Source organism: Aquarana catesbeiana, linkage group LG02, assembly GCF_042186555.1.
Source record: "Aquarana catesbeiana isolate 2022-GZ linkage group LG02, ASM4218655v1, whole genome shotgun sequence".
Classification (NCBI taxonomy): Eukaryota; Metazoa; Chordata; class Amphibia; order Anura; family Ranidae; genus Aquarana; species Aquarana catesbeiana.
The window spans coordinates 181,138,687-181,162,995 of record NC_133325.1 but is presented as its reverse complement, the minus strand read 5'-3'; the positions used below and the strand labels follow the sequence as shown (position 1 = coordinate 181,162,995).

General features: G+C 41.4%; 1 protein-coding gene across 1 annotated transcript in view; it reads right to left on the bottom strand.

Annotated features, from left to right (window-relative positions):
• Window positions 1-22,354: 22,354 nt before the first annotated feature.
• Window positions 22,355-24,309, bottom strand: part of RAB5B (RAB5B, member RAS oncogene family) — a 111,683-nt gene continuing 109,728 nt past the window's right edge. The window contains exon 6 of the mRNA XM_073613961.1: window positions 22,355-22,603. Coding sequence (XP_073470062.1) covers window positions 22,488-22,603 — 116 coding nt within the window. The 3' untranslated portion in view covers window positions 22,355-22,487. The remainder of the gene's footprint in view (window positions 22,604-24,309) is intronic.

The following is a 24,309-nucleotide window of genomic DNA, read 5'->3' as shown; positions in this document are numbered from 1 at the left end:
GGGCCCAAGTTTGCTCTCAGTAGCTATTCTTGTGACCATTGTGAGAGGGATGGACCTGAACTCCGGGGGGGACCTCCTTTTTTATTCCTCCTCATTTGTTTGAAATGTATGAAAAAAGCAATAGTGTAAAGTAGAACTAAAGGCAAACCCACTTTTTGTGTATTTTGAATGGAGTGGAGAGGAACCAGAACACCGGTCAGGTTTGTATAGTGACGGCGCCCCCATAAGCCCCGGCAGTGTCAGGACCAGTGGTGGCAACCACCCACCCCCCGCTGTTTGCACTTACCCCATTGGTGGCAGGCAGCGTGGTGCAGCTCCGTGTCTTCTCCTCTATGGCGGCTTCCAGCTCCTCCCCTTCTCCTAGGCATCCAATAGGATTGCCTGTCCTTTCAGCCATTTGGGTGTCAAAACCCGCTTCCTGATTGGCTGGGGGATCAGTGTTACAACAGCAAATATTCATTCGTTGTTGTAATACATCCAGGTGTGATGGGGGGGGGGGGAGACTCTCTGCAACCTGCGCCCACCCTATATTGAAGCCTATTAGAGCCTCCGGCTCTAATCGGTGCTTCAAAAAAAACAAAACTGCCCCTCCACATTGGAATCCATGCGCCGGATAAAGTTATCTAGATCCCAGGGCGAACACACCAAATTGCACCCCCCCCCCCCCCCAAAGATGTATGAGTATTATAGGTTAGTAAACCCCCCCAAAATATTGAGAACTAATCCCCCAAATACAAATCTGCCCCCCTCCCAGCACAAATTTATGTCCCCTCCACCAAAAAAATAAAGTCACCCCCTCCTAGCACAAATCCTCTACTTCTCAATTTTCCCCTCCGAGTACACATCCTCCCCCCTTCACCATATGACCTCTTCTAGTATAAATCCTCTTCCCCTATCCCCCCTTCCAACACAAATTCCCCTAAATCACCACTCCTAGCAATTCTTACCCCCTCACATAAAACCACAGTGCCCGGGGCAGCCGTCCCTAGTGCCCACCCCTTGTCCCGGCCCTGAGCCCAGGATTCCTAAATGAACAAATGATAACAGATACTAACATTTCTAGGTAATAACACCACGGGTAATCCCTGATGTATAGGGGAATGCTGGGCCCTTTAATAAAAGGGGGGATTTTGATGTGAACAGAGGGTTCATCTTGACTGCTGCACTCTACAGTATATGATGTTTTGAATGTTCCTTACTTCTGACACCTGCACTCTATACATTATGCTGTAGATTACATAGTCCTGACTCCTGACCAAGGTGTTCATTGTCCCACTAGTTGCTGGTTTTAATGAAGTTCTTCTTTAGGCTGAGTTCACACTATTGTGAATTGGATGCATCCAATTCTCACAGCAGAGATTGTGACTGGCTCTCCATGGAGCCGGTTCACACAAATCGGGGACGGTTGCGGAGCGAATTGCACAGGGGGCCTGTGAGTCTTCTAGTCCATTTCAGGTCCGAATTCAACCCAAGAATTCGGATTGAAATTGGACCTAAAAACGGTGAACAGGGACGCCCGGACCTGGGAGATGTTCCATGCTTCAGTGTGAACCCAGCCTTAAAGTGGTTGTATGCCCTGAAAAAAAAAAAAAAAACACCCTATAAGGGGAAGCATAATGAGCACCGTATACTAGCTCCTTATGAAATACTTACCTTAGAACGAAACGCCCTCACCGTCTCTTGGTCACCGCTGAGGGAGCTGACATGTTCCATCAGCGTTTCTTCCGGGTTCGCAGCCCCGGCACTGTGAGTGGCCAGAGTCGCGATGATGTCACTCCCGTGCATGCGCGTGGAAGTCCTCGATCCGGCAGTGTCCGCATGACCTTCAGAGCGCATGCAGCTGCATGCAACGTGAATATCTCCTAAACCGTATACGGTAAGTTTAGGAGATATTCATTTTACCTACAAGTAACCCTTATTATAGGCTTACCTGTGTAGGTGAAAATGTGCAAGCGGGGTATACAGCTGCTTTAACCCTTTCATGACTAAGCCTATTTTTGAAATTTGGTGTTTACAAGTTAAAATCCATATTTTTTGCTAGAAAATTACTTAGAACCCCCAAACATTATATATATTTTTTAGCAGAGAATCTAGAGAATAAAATGGAGATTGTTGCAATATTTTATATCACACGGTATTTGTGCAGCGGTGTTTTAAACACAAATTTTTGGAAAAGGGACACTTTCATGAATTTTAAAAAATCCAAACAGTAAAGTTACCCCAATTTTTTTGTATAATGTGAAAGATGATGTTACGCCGAGTAAATAGATACCAAACATGTCAGGCTTTATAATTGCACGCACTCATGCAATGGTGACAAACTATGGTAGCTATGAATTTCCATAGGCGACGCTTTAAATTTTTTTTTACGGTTACCAGGTTAGAGTTACAGAGGAGGTCTAGGGCTAGAATTATTGCTCTCGCTCTGTCGATCGTGGCGATACCTCACATGTGTTATTTGAACACCGTTTACATATGCATTCGCGACTTCCATATGCGTTTTCTTCGCTGCGCGAGCTCGCGGGGACGGGGGCGCTTTAAAAATTTTTTTTTTAAAGCGCCCACAGCCGCCGGAGGCAGACGATTGGACACCGGGCCTCCCGATCGCACGGGAGGCCCGGTAAGAGCGGCGGGAGGCGGTGGGAGGGGGGGATGTCCCCTCCCGCTCCTCCGGTATAACAGCCGAGCGGCTTTTAGCCGCATCAGTTGTTAAATACGGGTAGACGATCGCCCGCTCAAAACAACGGGACCGGGATGATGCCTGCAGCTGCGGGCATCATCCCGGTATAACCCCCGAAAGCAGAGTACGCAGATGTGCGTGCGGTCGGCGGGAAGGGGTTAAGGTAGGCTCAGTCAGACAAAATTGTACCCTTTGTGTGTGTGTAAAAGCATATGTAATGGAAACATAACATTTTTAAAAAATGAGTCCTTTGTTCTGAGTTTTTATTGTGTCTGGGAAGCTGTCAGTTGTCATACAATACAATATTTGCAGTGTTTATAGCAACTAGGTACAGATTCTGGTTAATGAGCCCCCATTAAGCTCCTCCCACTGTTAGGCAAAATCTAGCCATGAACACTTAACGAAGAGATGTGCTATGTACGCCGCAGGACTTTTTTTTTTCTGTTCTATCCCAGGCCTTTCATGCTCAGATTTTGTCGCTCAGTTTTGAGTTTTTATTTGGAAAGTCAGGCACATTAATTGTTACAAGTATTGTTAACCGCCTCGTTTTGGAATTTAGGTGTTTACGTGTTTAAAACAGTTTTTTTTGCTAGAAAATTACTTAGAACCCCCAAACATTATATATTGTTTTTTTTTTTTTTCTCTAACACCCTAGAGAATAAAATGGCGGTCATTGCAATACTTTTTTTCACACCATATTTGCATAGCGGTCTTACAGGCACACTTTTTTTGGAAAAAAAATCAATCACTTTTTTGAATAAAAAAATAAGACAACAGTAACGTTAGCTCAATTCTTTTTTTATATTGTGAAAAATAATGTTACGCCGAGTAAATTGATACCCAACATGTCACGCTTCAAAATTGCGCCCGCTCGTGGAATGGCGTCAAACTTTTACCCTCAAAAATCTCCATAGGCGACGTTTAAAAAGTTCTACAGGTTGCATGTTTTGTGTTACAGAGGAGGTCTAGGGCTATAATTATTGCTCTCACTCTAACGATCACAGCGATACCTCACATGTGTGGTTTGACCACCGTTTTCATATGCGGGCGCTACTCACGTATGCGTTCCCTTCTGCGCGCGAGCTCGTCGGGACAGGGCATTTAAAAAAAGTTTTTTATTTATTTTATTTTATTTATTTTTACACTGTTTTTTTTTTTTTTTTTTAAATATTTGGGTCACTTTTATTCCTATTACAAGGAATGTAAACATTCCTTGTAATAGAAAAAAGCATGACAGGTCCTCTTAAATATGAGATCTGGGGTCAAAGTCCTCAGATCTCATATTTGGACTTAAATGCAATAATAAAAAAAAAAAAAATGTCATTTGAAAACATGACATTCAAAAAAATGTGGCTTTAAGACGTATGGGAGGAAGTGACGTGGAGACGGGTGGGGGCCATCTTCCCCTCACTCGTCTCCATGCACAGCTAGGGAACGGACGAGATCGCCCCCGCCGACGGCTTCGGTAAGCGGCGGAGGGCACCGGATCGCGGCGGGAGGGGGGGCCCCTCTCCCGCCACCAATAAAAGTGATCTTGCGGCGAATCCGCCACAGAGACCACTTTTATCTTGTAGCCGGCCGAAAACGGGGATATCAGGGTTATGGCAGCTAGCTGTTGCCATAACAACGATATCTGGTTAAATGTTTACGTAATGTTTTTACTATTTAACCACTTGCTGCCCGCCCGCCGTCATATGACAGCGGGACGGTGCAGCTGTTGTTCTGGGCCGCCGTCATATGACGGCGCAGCCTTCCAGGCAGCCCAGGGGGCGCGCGCCTGCCGCATCGCTCGGGTCCCGGTGCGCGTGCCCGGCGGCCGCGATGTCCGCCGGGCACCCGTGATTGCCCGGTAACCGAGCAGGACCGTGGATCTGTGTGTGTAAACACACAGATCCACGTCCTGTCAGATGGGAGGAGACCGATGGTGTGTTCCTTGTACAGAGGAACACCGATCGGTCTCCTCCCCTTGTGAATCCCCTCCCCCCACAGTTAGAATCAGTCCCTAGCAACACATTAACACCTACAGCGCCCCCTCCTGGTTAACCCCTTCATTGCCAGTAACATTTATACAGTAATCAATGCATTTTTATAGCACGGATCGCTGTATAAATGTGAATGGTCCCAAAAATGTGTCAAAATTGTCCGATGTGTCCGCCGCAATATCGCAGTCACGATAAAAATCGCAGATCGCTGCCATTACTAGTAAAAAAAAAATTATAAAAATGCTATAAATCTATCCCCTTATTTTGTATTTTGTATATTTAGACGCTATAACTTTTGCGCAAACCAATAAATATACGCTTATTGCGATATTTTTTACCAAAAATATGTAGAAGAATATGTATCGGCCTAAACTGAGGAAAAAATTTGTTTAAAAAAAAAATTTGGATACTTATTATAGCAAAAAGTAAAAAATTTTGTGTTTTTTCAAACTTGTCACTTTTGTTTTGTTTATAGCACAGGAATTAAAAAACGCAGGGGTGATCAAATACCACCAAAAGAAAGCTCTATTAGTGGGGAAAAAATGATAAAAATTTCATTTGGGTACAGTGTAGTATGACCGCGCAATTGTTATTCAAAGTGCGACAGTGCTGAAAGCTGAAAATTGGCTTGGGCAGGAAGGGGGTGAAAATGCCCAGTATGGAAATAGTTAAATATTGATTGTCTTATTTTATAATTGGAGTTTCTGTGATTTTTCAGGATGTCAGTAAAAAACATACAGTACTTTTTCCATGTTTTGTCAGTAAAAAAAAATTATGGGGGGTTGGCAACATTGATATGGAGTTTTTTTTTTTTTTTTTTTTTGGTTGAACTAGATGGATTTGTGTCTTTTTCAACCTGATTAACTATGTAAAGCCTCATTACAGTATCCAATACTTATGAGTGATATTGCAAATGTTGCCGGGACAACAAATGTGGGTTTGCAAGGCTCTAGCTCAATTTGATAGCTCAGGGGGTGGAGCTGAAGCAGAGCTGAAAATAAAATAGATTTTGGTCTGATCTATATAGTTGTATATAAAAGGCACTATTTATCTTTCAAAAAACTGTTTCCCAGCGCTAAACCTTTCATCCAATTTCTAAATTGCTGTATTTGTACATTTCCAAAGCCAATATAAAAGAATAGTAGCACTTGTGGGTTCAACTAATCATTTTTTTTGTTAATTCTCCTTTAAGGGGGTGTGGCAGGGTGCGTGTCCTATGCCTACCCACTTTTGCTAGTAGGTGTCCCTTATTCCCATCTCAAAAAGTTGGGAGGTATGGGTTAATGTGTAATATATATTATAGCAGCAAAATGTCTGAATAGTGGTAAACAGCATTATACGTTGATTCCTGTCTAGTAAGGCTTCATGTACACTGCTGCTGGTAAACGGACGTTTAGAGTAAGGATGAGATCAGGCATGCTCGCAATGCGCACGTGCAGAACCAGCCAGGAAGTCGGCACCGCACAGCTGTAATGACAGGCAGTGACACATTTCTCGATCTCTGCAGCCATGGTTCGGGAAAATGTCTCACTGCCTGTGATTAGCGCTGTGCAGTGCAGACTTCCTGGCGGGCTCTGCACGTGCGGGTTTCGAACACACCTGAGCTCATCCTTATTTAGGAGCAGTTGGGCGTTTTTTTTCAGCTGCCCCTGAACTCTCCTCTATGTTATCTTATCAGTACATGTACACAGAGTCATTTGTAGGCAGTTGAGTTTAGAAGCATTTTTTTGGAAAGCAAAAAAAATGCGTTCAGGACAGATGTTCAGAGGCATTTGAAACGCCAAATGCCTGTAACAGCTTGTAAACGTGGTAAATTACATTTCGCCGTGTTTTGTTTACAGGCATTTTTCATTTTTTATTATATGCAAAAAAAATAAAAGGAAATAAATAAACGCGGCATGTAAATGCGGCAAAACGGACATTTTTAAACTGCTGAAATGCTCCATACTTCCAAAAAGGTGCTGTCATTTGCCATGTATCTTAAGGCTCCCATTGTTCTGGGATAGTCATGGTGGGAGCTGCAAAAGCAATCAAGGAATATATAATTTCCTGAATACTGTGGCTGAGGAAGGAGCTGATCAGGAACAATCTGTGCTATGATCTGTTTATATCCTTTTGTCCACAGAAATTTATTTCTTTCTGTTTTTCATCTATTCCAGGGATGGATGAAAACGAACAGAAGGAATGCCCGTATGAAAAGGGGCCTAAGTTTTGACATGTTTGTGGTCTATTTACCAACAAAATGTATGGAAGAGGGGCTTGGCCTTAGCTGTAACTGAACAAAGCTGCTCCATGTTTTGGAACCTAAGCAGCAGTTTCTGGGGCAGATCTGGTGCTTCTTCATTTTATGTGGGGTTTTAATTCAAATTATATTTAGGAAGTATTGTAGCCCCGAGGGCTTTCACACTGCAGCAGTGCGCTCGCAGGACGGTAAAAAAAGTCCTGCGAGCCGCTTCTTTGGAGCGGGGAAGGAGCGGTGTATTCACCGCTCCTAAACCGCTCCTGCCCATTGAAATCAATGGGACAGCGCGGCTATGGCCGCGCTGTACGAGCGGATTTAACCCTTTTTCGGCCGCCAGCGGGGGTTAAAACCGAACCGCTAGCGGCCGAATACCGCTGCAAGAACGATGGTACAGCAGCGCTAAAAATAGCGCTGTTGTACCGCTGAAGCCCCCACCGCCCCAGTGTGAAAGGGGCCTAAGGCCCCTTTCACACTGGAGCGGTTTTCAGGCGGTATTGCGCTAAAAATACCGCCTGAAAACCGCCCCTAAACAGCCTCCGCTGTTTGTTCAGTGTGAAAGCCCGAGGGCTTTCACACTGAAGCGGTGCGCTCGCAGGACGGTAAAAAAAGTCCTGCGAGCCGCTTCTTTGGAGCGGGGAAATCAATGGGACAGCGCGGCTAGACCGCGGTAATACCGCGGCTATAGCCGCGCTGTACGAGCGGATTTAACCCTTTTTCGGGCGCCAGCGGGGGTTAAAACCGAACCGCTAGCCGCCGAATACCGCTGCAAGAACGACGGTACAGCGCTGTTGTACCGCCGACGCCCCCACCGCCCCAGTGTGAAAGGGGCCTAATTGTATTGGTTGCCTGGAGGTTAGAGCCGCCCTCCTCGGGTATACATATGTAATGGCCGCCATCTAAATTTTTATTGGCTATCTGTGAGGTAGGCCGTTCCCCTTGGATATAAAAGTATAGACTTCGTGTACCAGAAATGATGTCCTTGGCAGGGTGAAAAGCGTTGATGTAATTTCCGGTCCGGAGTCCGTTCGACGTCACTTCCGGTTGAACTCATGCTGGTTACGACATTCCCTGATTAGATTACTTGCTTTCTACATGCCTGATTTTACTGATGTCCTGGAAGTACAATATTTTATGCGCAATAAATGTTACAGGTTTGCAATACTTCACTATTGGTCCCCTTTCTTGTTCTAATTTTGGTGAACACCTTGAGTCCTGGTGAATCACGTTGGGGGGGGGGGGGGGGGGGACGACGACCCCTATTGGACTTTGTCATCCATTGCCTGTCACCAGATTAAAGTCTGTTTGACCCCCAGACTGAAAGCTGGGACCCCATGATTTCTGGTGAGTAGGGATATAAGAGGGGGTGTGTGTCACATTGCAGAGTGAAGTTTGGAGCACAAGGGCACGTTATTTGAACTTTATTTGGGACTTCATTGACAGTACATAGTTATTATACACTTTTTGATTTTTTTACATTTTGTCATTTGTAAGCACTGTTATTATATTTTACATATTTGTAATACTTGCTGATTTTTCCCTTAATCCCCTAAAACACACTACAGGTACAGAAAAAAGAACTATTGATGTGTCTGCAATATAGTGTGTTATTACCTTCCTCTTTGAGATGACAACAGATCTGAAATTCTTGGCATGTGTTTTCCACTCTGCCTATGTCAATACAGATATATTCCAAAGAACACACATCTCTCCTCATCTCCATAATGACTCCATGTGCAGAAACAAGGGGACAGCACAGCATCAGCTCACAAGGTTATTTGCTAAATCAACAGGATGTTTTATGAAACCGATATATAACAAAATGCTTTCAATGGTTATTTACAGACCAAAGAGGAGCAAATGAAAGAAACCTATTTTGAGGGATTACGTATATTTTAAACTCCAGGGTAAATCTGGAGCTCAATTGCTGGAATCACTTGGGAGCCTGTGCTAGCAAACGTGGAACACTGCCAACCCTATTCATGCCCCATAAGTAGAACAACTGTTCTCTGCAGTCCATAGATTTTATACACCCAATGAGACTATACTACTTTGCCTACCAGCCAAGAAAGCAAGGGGTGTCAAATGGTGGACAGAGCCAGGGTTTTATAATATTTTAAACCTCAAGTAAGCAGATGGATAGTTTGCCAAAGCTCTGTATATACTAACCACTTGCCACTGTATTCTTTATCAAAAGAAATCTATGGTAACAGCATTTATTTTTATTTTAAAGCATCAGCATTGTACAAATACAAACAATAGTTATTTTTAACAATCCAAAATAAGCTTACTTGAAAAATCTCCTTTCATCTTGTAAGTGCTGTTCATCTATTGGCCATCTCTTTCCACAACTTCCTAGATTCCCTGCATGCTTTGCAGCTTCTCCTCTTCCCATTCATTTGGTTTCATTTTGATTTCTAAGAACTACATGTCCCATGGTACCTTGCTACCTTCAAGCAGTGAGTCCTGTACTGACTCTGCCTCCTCCTCTCAGCACCTTTGTAGTTCAGAAGGCAGGCTCTGTAAAATGTGTGACACATTAACTACAAGTCACAGAATTCAAGGAAGTAAATGTGTGGGGATCTTCACAAAGTAAGTTTATAAACTTCAAGATCGTTCAGAATATGAGTAGACTATAAATACTGTATTTATTGGCGTATAACACTCACTTTTTCACCATGAAAATCGGGTGCAAATAGCGTGTGCATGTTATACGCCAATACTTCAATTTTAACTGCCTCGGAGGGGACAGGGAGGGGGGCGGGACGAGCGTCATCAGATTACATAGAGTGAGAATCTCCTCTTTACTTGGCGGCCTCTGTAATAGGAAGTCCCGTCTCCTGGGCCGCCATTGGACCACTGTTCTGTCTATCATAGGAGATTCTCACTGTATGTAATCTGTCGGCGCTCGTCCCGCCTCCTCCCTGTCCCATCTAGGCTGCAGATGGGCATCGATCAGGCTGCACTGATGGCAATGGTGAGGCTGCTGCACTGATGGCAATGGTGAGGCTGCTGCATTGATGGCAATGGTAAGGGTGCTGCATTGATGGCAATGGTGAGGCTGCAGATGGGCATTGATCAGGCTGCATTGATGGCAGTGATGAGGCTGCAGATGGGCATTGATCAGGCTGCCTTGGTGGCAATGGTGAGGCTGCAGATGGGCATTGATCAGGCTGCCTTGATGGCAATGGTGAGGCTGCAGATGAGCATTGATCAGGATGCATTGATGGCAATGGGGGGGCTGCATTGATGGCAATGGTGAGGCGCTGACCCTTATTTTGCTTCAAAGTTCCTTATTTAAAATTTAAGTTTTTTTCCTGAAACTTCCCTCTGAAAATGAATGTGCGTGTTATACGCCTGTGCGTGTTATACGCCGATAAATACGGTAGTTGGAATGAATAAATTATTTTACATTTTGTACCAAATAGTATTTTGTTATGATTTTGGCCATAGGTTTGGGGTCATTATGCTGCAGAATGTAGTAGAGGCCAATCAGAAATCTGTCTGATGGTATGGGATGATGCAAAGGAATTTGCCAGTACGTTTCAGCAGTGAGGGAGCCATCAATTTTGATTAAATTACCAAATTAAATACTGCCCCAAACCCCTTTCACTGTTGCTTGCAGACATTTATACAGGTATTCTCCAGTCCTTTGGCACACACGCTGCTTCTGTTAAAGAACATGTGTGAAACATAGGGCCCGCAGGCCGAATCTGGCCCTCCAGGCCATTTTATGTGGCCCTCGCACCTTTCCTACAGCACCCCCCTTGTCTCCACCCCTACCTTGTCTCAGAAGTCAGCAGCAGGGAAGCCAGAACTCCTCCACCAAATTGTGCGCTTCTCTACGCAGCCACAGAGAATGCCCCGACCCCCCTTGGTCTCAGCATTCTGTAGACTCAGGCAGCTGACTCCTGCCCTCTTTTTAGACCCTGCACTTTCTGCTTCCCAGCTCCACCCTCAGCTTCTTCACAGCAGCAGCAGCACAAGGTAAGAGGGGATGCACTGTGATGTAAGGCAGGCTGGGGGACTCATGACTTCTAAAGGTAGGGGGGCTCTTGACATCTACTTATAATTAATATGAGAATAATACAATTCTATGCCAGTTGAAAAGAAGGCTCACACACCGACCAATAAAGTTTCTTGTGGATGATACCAGCTGTGTGCTTTTCAGACTTGCATCATCAGGAGTGTAAGTGGGCTCTGTGCCAGTCTATACCTGACCGGCACAGCTTAAGTCTTAAAGAGGAAGTAAACTCTGGTGTTTTTTTTTCCCCCTTTCTTCTTCTCTGCAAAGTAAAGGCATAATGTGCTAGTATGCATCGCATACTAGCACATTATGCGGCACTTACCTGCAAACGAAACCTGTGCCATCCCCACTGCAGGCCACACCCATCTTTGCCCGTCTTCCTTCTGGGGCCGCGGACTCCGGCTGTGTAAGTGGCCGCAGCCACGTGACGTCACTCCAGCGCATGTGTGGGAGCCGCAGGTCACGACACACGCTCCTAAAGAAATGGCACAGGCGGCCATTCCTTCAGAGTGCATGCGCCGATGACATCATCGGCATAGTGAATATCTCCTAAACGGCGCACATTTAGGAGATATTTGCAGCACCTATAGATAAACCTTATTCTAGGCTTACCTATAGGTACAAATGTTACAGGGAGGTTTACAACCTCTTTAAGTCATTACTAAATCCAGTAATGATCAAATGCAGAGGCAATTATTTAATATGATAGAGTAGGTACATTTATATAGTCTTACAAAGGCAACGGCCCCTTTGAGGGCAACCATAATGCTGATGTGGCCTGCAATGAAAGAGAGTTTGAAACCCCTGTGTTGAAGTCACAAGTTATCAGTCCAGAGCGCCTGCAGACTATTTTCTGAAATCCAAATCACGATTTTCATGAGTAGGTGAGTCGTATGGCTATTTTCACCTCAGAACTGAGGCTCTCCTATTTAAACCACTACTGCTAAGACTGTAGATGGGTATACCAGAGCCCCAATGGTTTCTGCCAAATCTGAGCTGACAGCAGTTCTAAACATCTTGTAATTTAGAGATACATTTAATGTATTTTTTGTTGGCTGCTCTATGGCAGACTGCTGCTTTTCTGGTCTTAACCATGCCTGTTTATGCGTCTTCTGAAGATGCATGTACATACACACACGGTCAACTTTAGAACATAAGCATTTTTTTTTTTTGAGGAAGCAATGCAAATCAATTGAATAACCTGAAATGGTACAAAAGTAAGAGTTGTAAAGCGCTGCATAATTTGTTGGCGCTATATAAATCCTGTATTATAATAATACTGTCCAGAGTAAAAATCCAGCAGGTTTCCTTACCACATAATTTGTCACAAAAAAAAAAAAAATTCCTGACAAGAAGTGGCTTTACTGAAGAATTGCAGCCAAAAAGCTAAAAGCTATACCTCCAATGTTGACACAAGGCTAATCAACTTAACTGTGCAGGAAAACATAAGAACTGGGGAGCAGAAAAATGGCAGCAAAAGCTCTGGACTCATGAGTCAAAATATGAAATACTTGGTTGTAGCAAGAGCCAGTTTGTTCACCGAATTTTACCAAAATTTTTCTTTTCGGTTCACCGAAGTGCTGGAGAGCAGTACAATGAGTGGCTGCAGGCAACAGTTGAATGGAGTTGGAGATTTGGTCAGGACCAATGGTGTCCTCAATGCTGAGAAATACAGGTAGATACTTATCCATCTTGACATACCATCAGGGGGATTAGACATGTGCAATTAGTTTAGTAACTAATCGAAATTCGGCCGAATTTTGCATCTTTCGGACATTCGGATGCATCCGAATGTCCAAATAAAATTGTAACGAATTTCAACTAAATACGAAAGAAATTATAGCAAATATAACTAATGAATTAGACATGATTCAGTGATTCGTTAAAGATCTAATGAAACAAAAAGGTCAACTCAAAGTAAATCTTACAGTCCAATCAGCTGATTAATTTTGTGCTGGAGGTTGGATTACTGGCAAAGTGCCTTCCTGAGAACTGAGTGAGAAGGGTGTTGTATTGTATTTAACCCCTTCCCGCCGACCGAACGCACATATGCGTCCTCGGCTTTCCGGGGTTATACCGGGATGATGCCGGCAGCTGCCGGCATCATCCCGGTACCGTTGTTTACAGCGGGCGATCGGCTACCCGAATATAACAACCGATGCGGCTAAAAGCCGCTCGGCTGTTATACCGGAGGAGCGGGAGGGGACGTCCCCCCCCCTCCCGCCGCCTCCCGCCGCTGTTACCGGGCCTCCCGTGCGATCGGGAGGCCCGGTGTCCATTCGGGAATCTCCGGCGGCTGGGGGCGGGCTGGAACGAAGCTGTGAGCGGCTTCGTTCCAGCCTTCTAATTGTAAACACGGAAGCGACGTCATGACGTCACTTCCCGTTTACTCGGCTGCCAATGGCGCCGAATTTAAAAAAGTACACAGTATTCAGAATCGCCGTTTTCGACGATCTGAATACTTTGAAGTGTAAAGGAGGGATGGGGGGTCTTTTAAAGAGTACCTGTCACCACATATTACTGTCACAAGGGATGTTTACATTGCTTGTGACAGCAATAAAAGTAAAAAAAAAAATAAAAATTTTTAAACACAATTTATAAAAGTACAAAAATAAATAAAATAAATAAAAAAAAAAAAAAATTTTTAAAGCGCCCCCGTCCCCGCGAGCTCGCGCAGCGAAGAAAACGCATACGGAAGTCGCGCCCGCATATGTAAACAGTGTTCAAACCACACATGTGAGGTATCGCCACGATCGTCAGAGTGAGAGCAATAATTCTAGCCCTAGACCTCCTCTGTAGCTCAAACCTGGTAACCGTAAAAAAATTTTAAAGCGTCGCCTATGGAAATTCATAGGTACCGTAGTTCGTCGCCATTCCACGAGTGCGTGCAATTATAAAGGGTGACATGTTTGGTATCTATTTACTTGGCGTAACATCATCTTTCACATTATACAAAAAAATTGGGGTAACTTTACTGTTTGGATTTTTTAAAATTCATGAAAGTGTCACTTTTCCAAAAATTTGCGTTTAAAACACCGCTGCACAAATACCGTGTGATAAAAAATATTGCAACAATCGCCATTTTATTCTTTAGACTCTCTTCTAAAAAAATATATATAATGTTTGGGGGTTCTAAGTAATTTTCTAGCAAAAAATACGGATTTTAACTTGTAAACACCAAATTTCAAAAATAGGCTTAGTCATGAAAGGGTTAAACAGAAGAGAAGAGATTGTTTATTGAATCTATTAACACACACAATGACAATCTCTTATGTATGTGTATATATATATTCGTAATAATGATTTGTAGTTTGGAAAGTCGTTTGTTTATTGAATCTATTACCACACAATGACAAACGACTTTCCAAACTACAAATCATTATCATGAATATATATACACACACATACATAAATATTGAATTTCAACTAATACGAAAGAAATTATAGCAGATATAACGAATTAATGCGACATGATGCGAGATTCAGTATAACGAATATCGACACTCTACAGCAATGACGAATTATCCGAAAACAAATTAACGTAACATAACGCATATAACAGAACGAAATTATGTATTTTACAAATGACAACGAACCAAAACTTAACAAAATTTTCCGTTGTGCACAAGTCTAAGGGGGATGTGTGATTGGCTGTATGTTTGGGGTCATTGTCCTACTGCAGAATAAATTTGGGACCAATGTCATTAAGAACAATCCTCAGCATAAAGAACAAGGAGTCTTGGAAGTGAAGGTCTGACCCCCACAGAGCCCTGATCTCAACTTCGGGTCTGTCTGAGATTACATGAAGAGACAGAAAGATTGGAGGCAGCCTACACCCACAGAAGATCTGTGCTTAATTCTTTAAGAAGTTTGGAACAACCTACCTGCCGAGTTCCTTCAAAAACTGTGTGCAATTTTACCCTGTTTTGCCTTCCAATTATTGATTTGATTTGGATTTTTCTTCTGTTCATTTACTAATTTGTTAATTGATAAAAGTAAACTATTAACACTTCTATTTCTGAAAGCATTAATTTACAGCATTTCTCACACCTGCCTAAGGCTCCATGCACACTAGTGTTTTTTTATATGCTATTATGCTAGGAGCAGAAAAAAAGCTATAATATATTAATATATATATATATATATATATATATATATATATATATATAAAACATATAGTGCAATCACACAACAGAGCTGCTAGTACTGTTAAGTAAACATCAACTGTGCTAAAAATCAAAAAGTTCACTCCAGACCATCTGACAGGGTCAATAGATTTGACCTTTTAGAGCCTATGCTTTGTAACTTCTCTAATTCCTGCATCTCCAGTTATATTGAAACTCCAAAAAAGGAGAACTGCATGACAATTCGTAAAAAAAAAAAAAAAAAAAAAAAAAAAAAAAAAAAAAAATCGCAATCTCGATTCAACCCCCCCCCACACGATTTTAATCCAGCATTTCCATGATTCATGTAACAAGTGCAAAGCAGTTCCCTGCTCACAGCTGTCAAAAAAACAAAAAGCAGCTGGTGTCACTTCACATTCGGCTACGCATCACATTTTGCTACCCGCTGGAGTGCGCATGCGCGACACCGCCATATGCATTCCAACACTGTTGTAAGACCACTTTGCCACAGGGCCCCTCTCTGCCTGGCTTCGCTCAGCATAATTATAATCTAACTCTATGTCCACTTGGATGGTGGGGCTTGAAACTGGACTCAGGGGTGTGGCCATAAAATTCAGTGCAAGCGCAGATCGCCAGTGTTGGAACGCGTATGGCGGCGTCACGCATGCCAAATGTGATGGGTCGCCATATGTGACGCTACATCGGCAGTGTTTATCAACAACATTGCTCAAGAGATGAACTTTGATCTGCAAATGGGGTCAGTTTAACCACTTAAAGACTAAAGTCTTTTTCTGACATATGTCGCTTACTAGTAAAAATCAGTATGCTGAGGTCTTTCTAACTAAATTTTCAGAAAAAAAATACACTTCAACGAATTAAAAAAAAAAAACAAACTGTAAAATTAGCCAACAAATCGGAATCAGGAAATACAGCAGTAGGAAGGCAATGCTCCCTTTATGAATTCCAAGTCTTTCTTTTAATTTGACTCAAGCACAACTTTTATTACTTAAATTAGTTTATGACTAGTTTAGGTCTTATGCACACAGGAGTTTTTTCCCTCCCATGGACATTTGTCTAAACCTGCATTTTTGAAATGTGGTGTGTGACGCGTTTGGGTGTTCATTCGTTCCATTGGATAGAAAATTCTGGCCATTGGAATGAATGCTCAAGCACAAAACCTGCCTAGTGCTTAAGTGCATTTAGAAGTGTTTAAAGCATTTGTTACCCCAACTCTTCATATTCCTGATATGTGCCTGCTGTACCATCAACTTGTATGAGAACGTATCCTGTTCTCTTTGTATTGCTTCCTTTATGTGAAATCCCTGGTGTTCCTGCCAGTCCCTCTGCTTTCCTATTAAAAACTGACCACGCTAAGCAGTAGAGCACAATGTGGTCAGTTCTCTAGCTATGCTGGGAACTTCGTGTACTGTTCTCCGATATTCAGACTTGTCCTGACACGCCCTCCCATTGCACAGCCATTAACTGGGAAGCTCAGTGTACTGCTGCTTCTCCTCCCCCCGCCTCTTATTCAGCTAAGAACAGAGGTAATGGGATCACTTATAAAAAAGGGGAAAAGGTATTTATAATGTTTTTTTACATCTATACACAAATGTTTTGCCTTTTATTTCTATTTTAAACTGAATGGGTTGTTTTACAAGGTGATCGTTTACAATCACTTTAGGCGTGTTGGGTGTTTTTTTTTTTTTTTTTTTTTTGCAGCAAATCGCTCCTCTCCTAAACACGCTGGCACTGGATTATCTTCTGTCTCTAAATGCCTATGTGTGCAAGGACACATAAGTTAACATAGAGAAGCTAACAGAGGGGTGTTTAGAGGCCAAAAAGAAAACTCAAAACGCTCTTAAAAATGGAGTTTGAAGCCCAGTGTGCATGAGACCTTAAGTTTTGTTTTAAATCATTTTCTGGTAGAATTATTCAAGCTCTTTTCAGCTTCAGTTTGTTTATTGACAGTATGACATTGGGCTCCACAATTTGTTGATACTTTAATACATTCTCTCCTCTACTTTTTAATAAGTTTAACAACCCATAAAAAATTCAGCCCATACCCAACTAATGGCAAAGTTGTTTTTCGCTTTAACCTTTTCCCCTAGCATCCAATATACACTATATTACCAAAAGTATTGGGACACCTGCCTTTACAAGCACATGAACTTTAATGGCATCCCAGTCTTAGTCTGTAGGGTTTCATATTGAGTTGGCCCACCCTTTGCAGCTATAACAGCTTTAACTCTTCTCGAAAAACTGTCCACAAGTTTTAGGAGTGTGTCTATGGGAATGTTTGACCATTCTTCCAGAAGCGCATTTGTGAGGTCAGGCACTGATGTGGACGAAAAGGCCTGGGTCACAGTCTCCGCTCCAATTCATCCCAAAGGTGTTCTAGCAGGTTGAGGTCAGGACTCCGTGCAGACCTGTCAAGTTCCTGCACCCCAAACTCACACATTCATGTCTTTATAGACCTTGCTTTGTGTACTGGTCCAAATCATTTGGTGGAGGGGGGATTATGGTGTGGGGTTGTTTTTCGGGGTTTGGGCTTGGCCCCTTAATTCCAGTGAAGGGAACTCTTATGGCATCAGCATACCAAGACATTTTGGACAATTTCATGCTCCCAACTTTGTGAGAACAGTTTCGGGATGGCCCCTTCCTGTTCCAACATGACTGCGCACCAGTGCACAAAGCAAGGGTCATAAAGACATGAATGAGCGAGTTTGGGGTGGTATTTACTGGCAGAAAAAAAAATGTTTTATTATACAAAGTTAAAACAAGGGCAGAGGATTTAATAGATGGAAAGATGACTGAAGTTCCACTTTAAACACTATACTGAATTTGCCCATCACTAACATTCAAGCATCTTCAGGTTAGCGTAAAAATTGACAAGACACCTGCTATTATATTGTTCTTATTTTTAGCCTTATTCATAAAGAACAGGCTTGCTATTGTGATGAATGTTTGTACATGCTATACAACTTGCCTTGTTCTTGGCAACATTTACTGTAATTGTATTATTAGCATTACCCACATGTTAGTCTTACTTTGTACCCAAGTACCCAAGAAGATGACAGTGCTATATAAATCATAAAAATGATGAGGATAATGCAGAAAATAGTGTTAATTAAAAGAAGAAATTAACTTTCATTTTTAGAAAACAAACGTCTTTAAAAAAGAATTGACAACTTAAGAAGCTAAGTTCATTTATTATACACACACAGTTTCTGTTTTTACTTACATTAAATACATTGGCAGATTGGGGTAAAAGTCCATTATGATTATAACCTAAAGTTAGATTTTTTTAATGCAAATAAGACAAAAAGAAAATGCATTTTAAAATAGAGGGTATTTAAACTGTCAGAGTTGCAATCTACCAACTTGCCAGGTTCTATTCATATGTAATCAGAAAAGAAGGGTGAAGGCAGTCGGTTGCACTATGGCCTTCCTGTGGACAATGGTAGTTGTATGTGGCAATACAGCCTGCTTCATTACCCAAACAGTACAAACATATTTCTTCTGGTGTCCCTGAGCACCAACACCATCAATACAGCAGTAAAATGCTACTCCAAAGATGACTATGCTGAGGCTGGGCCCAGCTGTAACACCAGGCACTTTAAAACCATGGCTAGCAATACAATTTTACATCAAATTTTTTTTTTTTAAACAAAGTAAATGCTCATCAGCCAACTTACATCTTCTGGCGGCAGAAGTACACGGCTTTAGAAATCGTTTTTGTTTTATGACATTACTATACAGCAGTTTCTCTATGGAACATTCTTTCCTGACATTGAGTAAACTAATTTAATTTGAAAATTCTTAAAATATCCAGACATTCTTTTATTTTTTTTTAGAATCCCAGATGTATTAAACAGGTTTCCTTAAAATATATACATTTTTTTCCTTGATGAAAACCACATTCATGGTTAGAACTTTGTTAGAGAAAAAAAATATTTCCACCCAGCTACGTCAAATTCTCTCGTCTCTACAGTTGAAAATGAATGTTGATTTGACCTCACTAACCATTAAAAAAAAAAATTAAACAAAAGTTCCAAAAATAAACATTTTGGATGAGATTCTACCATTGTATGACCAACTTAATGTTCCAGTCCCTACACAAAATGCATGCTCTTAAGAACAATGACAATGTTCTCCCAACCTTGGGTTGGGAAACAGATGTGGCCCATGTGCCACGAGAGCTTGATCCTTTTACTCTAGATGTAATTGTGCACAGATTTTACAATAATAAAAAGAAAATTCTGGGTGTGACTTCTCAGAAGCCATTGTTAGCATTTAGCTGTTGACCTCTACACAGCCCGATCACAAATGATGCTCTAATTTGTAACTTTATTTTCTTTCAAAATGTAATAGTACACTCAAAGTATCTATAGACATGAGACGACAGTTGTCTCATATGGCATTGATGGGGAACCTGACTGGATGGTGTCAGGGCGAACACCAATCAGGTATGTTAGAAAACCTGCCTCACCTTTTGATGCAAATGAACTCAAGGATGAACGATGGTCAACATGTTTTGGCCAATGGATGTTCCTTCTGACTTTAATAACCAGAACAAAGGATGGGACTCACCCAGCCAAAAACTGTCAAATTTGGCTCTCTCAGCAGATGGTAAATGCATGTTAATAAAATGGCTATTAGAGCAAGATTTTATAGTCCACAGATATCAACCTTTAAATATTGACACAAATGACAGGCATAGGTTTGTTGGCTGAATAAACTTAGATAAGACACTAACTAAATACAATCAGCCAAAGAACCTGGATCATTTAGATAGGTCAATAATCAAAAGCATGAGCCGAGTTCCTGGAAAACTACTTAGAAATAAAAAATGATTACACATAATAGTGTCAAAAGTATGTTGCCAAATACAAAGTATACCGCATAAAAGTTAAAGGTAACTGAACAACCACCCTGTTAAATCTATCCTCATCCTTAATGTAGTGTGAACCCGGACATTCATAATTTTTAACACTGCAGTAATATTCAGGAGTAGCAAGTCTTCCAAGATACCATAAAACATTTAAGAACGATTTTCTTTGTTCATAAAAAAAAGTGATATAAGCAGGCTTATAATAAAGTGGTTTTAATTTGCATTTCAGTGATTTCAGACTACTAAAATACATGATGAGTTTATCAAAGTGTTTGAATGAATAACTGCCTGTGCTGCACACACTCGTTATCTAACCTGCACTTCAAAATGAAATGCAACTTTAAAAATGGCAGCTAGAAATCACAAAGCTCTTTCACTTTAATAAATTAAAATCTTCAATCACTGCTAAAATTTACCCATAGCTTTGTCATTTATGTAACCATTAGATCTTGGTAATAAGTGCTCTTGGACACTAGCTAAAACTAGCTAACCAGATATATTTTGCTCTGTCTTGTCCTGCATATAATATACAAGTTGTATTTAAAACCGTACCACACTCAAACATCCCAGCCTAGGTATGGAAGGAAGGCACATTTCATGGAAATCCATAAAGCCACCGACATCAGTAAGAACACTTTAAACACACAGAAAGGCACATACCTGCCATATCACCGGGTGTAAGACTAAAGAGAACCTCGTGCCTTGGACCTGGTAGTGTGTGGTCCAGCGTTTCTCACTTAGATGTTCCTACAGTAAAATATGTGTTGTGATGGGTTAAGGAAAGACCATCCTAAACCACAGGAATGCTGATAAACACTAGTAAATGATGTGTAGTTGCTCATTTGCTACAGATAGGATAGCAGGCTTTGAAAATCATTTTTAAAATAAAATGAAGCAATCTGAATATATATGAACATCCCAACTATCTTTCAATGACTTCTGAAATAAAGTGCATGCTGCCCAAAGCAGCTATTGCTGTAAGCAATACTTAACACACAGGTTTGCAAGAATTCTTTTAAAAACAATAGGCAGACAAAGAAAATCAGTAACTAGAATCAGTTTAAAAAAAAAAAAAATGAGAACATTACCATCTATGCCGTGTTTACATTACTTGTAGAGATGATTGCTAAATACAAAATGTGAGTTTAGCCCTCCTTAACAGTGCCTTTGCCGCATCAGATATTGCAGGCAACTAGTTACAGTTGTGTCTCCATATTAACCCAACAGTGTCAACTCTGGTGCTCAACCTTTTTTATGCACCATTTGACAATTTTCCCAAGACTCCGAGAATTTGTTTTCCATCGTTAGAACCCCAAAGAAGTTGCCAGCATTTTCAGATATGACAGACTGGGGTACTTGAAAACAGAATAAGCAACCCCTTTGAGTCCCCGATATCCATTTTGATGGCATTGTACATTCATACACAAAGCAGCAAACACGTATTGTACACAGATGGCTTTTACAGAGATGTAGCTTCTAGAGAGCTGAGATGTAGTGCTTCTAGAAATGCTAACATTGAATAAAATCCAATTTGAACTCCAAAACTGCTAAAGGCATATTAAGTATTGCAAAACACAGAACTATTTCCCTCTTCAGGTTCTTGTAAACCATTGTATGTGCTTTATATTCCCGACACAAATGTGTGTTTTCCATTCACAATAGAAAATGAATGAATGTTATTACTTCAATAAAAAGGTCCAACCTGCTGTCTATAAAATCTGACAGAGATAAAAAGATACAGAACATAAACATCACTGTCGGTAGATGTACTCACCCATTCCAGTGCTTACAATAATCACAAGCATGTCTCACGTTCCCTGTTCCACACCAACTCAGCATCTGTGTATCTACAATCGTTTAACTTTTCAAGCTAAAGCAATTAAAAGCTCACCATGAACAGATCATTTACCACATACAGCTGTCAAACGTTTAGGCACACAAATTACATATTTGACAGAAGATGCAGGCAAGAAATCAATTGTTTACAAGTGGTAGGAAGTATGAGGCTCCTGGAAGTTCTACTAAATGATGTGATAAGCTGCAAAACAGAGAGAAACTTTAGAAGGTGGTAGATGGAAGCAAAGAAACTTACATGAAATCAAAACAAAAATCAATATTAAAGTCACTATATGCATCTATTATACAAAGTAGTATCAGTTTCTTATTTTGTTTTTTCTTCTTTACTCTGTTCTGAAGGCGAGATCTCCAGATGCTTTTAACTGCTGTGTCACCAAGAGTAGTCTGTGTGTGTTTGTCGGAAGCGTAAAAAAAAAAAATTAAACCCACAATAGTGCAGTTATAGCAGGGAGGTCTCTGAGGGCTGCAGAGGTGTGGGAGGTGGAAGGGACAGGTTGCTTTGTTTCCATGGGTGTGCTGTTATCCATTGGTGAAGGGAAAGAAAGGAAGTGCAAAAGGGAAAGTCCTGGCAGAAGAGTGAGGTGCTGGAAAGTTGTTTAGTTGTAGTTCTGGAGGGTAGCAGGGCAGGTGCAAGAAGAGAGGTTATAATCTTATCTTGGTTCCCCATTGCTTCTCTTGTCTCCTCCATTAATTGCTGCAGCACTGGCTCTTGTTCTGCTGTGTCTGCTCATGTAGATCCACGCCTCGGCTCCGGCCAGCAGCCCCGCTTGTGTTCTGAGGCTCATTTTTTGGCAGTTTCTTAGCTGTTGAATGAAACACAAGAAATTAGGTAAAAATAGACACACTACTATATTCTAATTTCTTAAATGCAACGAGCTTTCTTTGTTATACTTGCATGCCAAACATAACATAAAGCCAAATAAGAAAGTCATACAGGAACTTTGTGGGACCAATGAGGAATGTCAAGTCAACGTCTGTTGAATTGTGTGGGATTTTAGTCGGAAAATTAAGTCCTGCTAGATCACTTCAGGCTGGCCCCTTTTGCAGGTATAGCTATATAAAACATTCAAAATAAGTGTCTATAATATTTAGAATTCAGTAATACACTGTCTCACCCTGCTCTGCACATGCTCAGTTGCACTCCGTTTTTAGGCATATTTAGGCACTGTGCTGAGTTTGTAGAGGCCGATCTGCTGACAGGCTTAAAGTGGAATTAAACCCTCCTATCCTTTACAGCCAAAGAAGCTGCTTCTGTTTGATCTGCAACTGCCATGGTGCTGCACATGTGATCAGTAATGACAAGCCATTTGATGGTTTGACAGTTTGGTTGAGGACACAAGCAAATGTGATAGTTAGCAATCCCAGAATTCCAGGATTGTAACACTTTTTTCCAACCTTTAAATCAATGGGTTTAGTTCCGCTTTATCATTTACTGCTGTTCAAGGGCTTTGGCTTCAGCAAAATAACAGCCTCCAGCAAGAAGAAACAGGAGCAATATTGGAGGCAATTTACAGCCTTTCAACAAATTTTGGTAGCATAATTTTTAATGTGTAATTTATGTTCCTTGCTAAAGAATATTCTTTTTTTATCAAGTTGTTATGGGTAAAGTTCAGCTTTAGGTTGGTCATACACGGTTTACATTTTAGCTGGTTCCTGATGAACCAAATCAGATGCGTCCATTGTTCTGGTATGTTGACAGCAGGTGGGGCCACCTGTCAGAATACAATAGCCACAGCAGGAGATTTGTCCATTTGCATTGTAAAGCACTGATGGAGGAATCTGTCTTCAGTCTGTGGGTTGACTGGAGAAAAATCTATGTGCGTGGCCAGCTTTATAGTGGGAGTGGGACTAGTGTTTGATGCGCTCTACAGCATTAACATAGCTAATAGACTGTCTACACCAACCTATGAACCAGACCTGCAACCAACTGTTTTATTTTACAGAGTACAACAGTGCACTAAAATCTGAGTTTTTGACTGTATCTGAAAATATTTTCTTTTGACAACAGACAGATCCCCATTCTGACAGGGAAGTAGAGAGTGATCAGGAACAGAGATCTCTCTTTACTCCCAGTCAGTCCACTCCCCCCACAGTTAGAAACACCTCTCTAGGGAACACTTAACCCCTTGATCACTCCCTAGTGTTAACCCCTTCCCTGTCAGTCACATTTATACAGTACTCAGTGGCTATTTTTAGCTCTGATCACACCTATAAATGTCAATGGTCCCAAAAAAAGTGTCAAAAAAGTGTCAGTTCTGTTCGCCGCAATGTCGCAGTCCCGCTAAAAATCGCTGATCACTGCCATTACTAGTAAAAACAATAATAATAAAAATACCATAAATCTATTCCCTATTTTGTAGACGCTATAATGCGCAAACCAATCAATATACACTTATTGCGATTTTTTTTTAACCAAAAATATGTAGAAGAATATATATTGGCCTAAACTGATGAAGTAATTTATTTTTTATTATCTTTTAGGATATTTATTATAGCAAAAAGTAAAAAA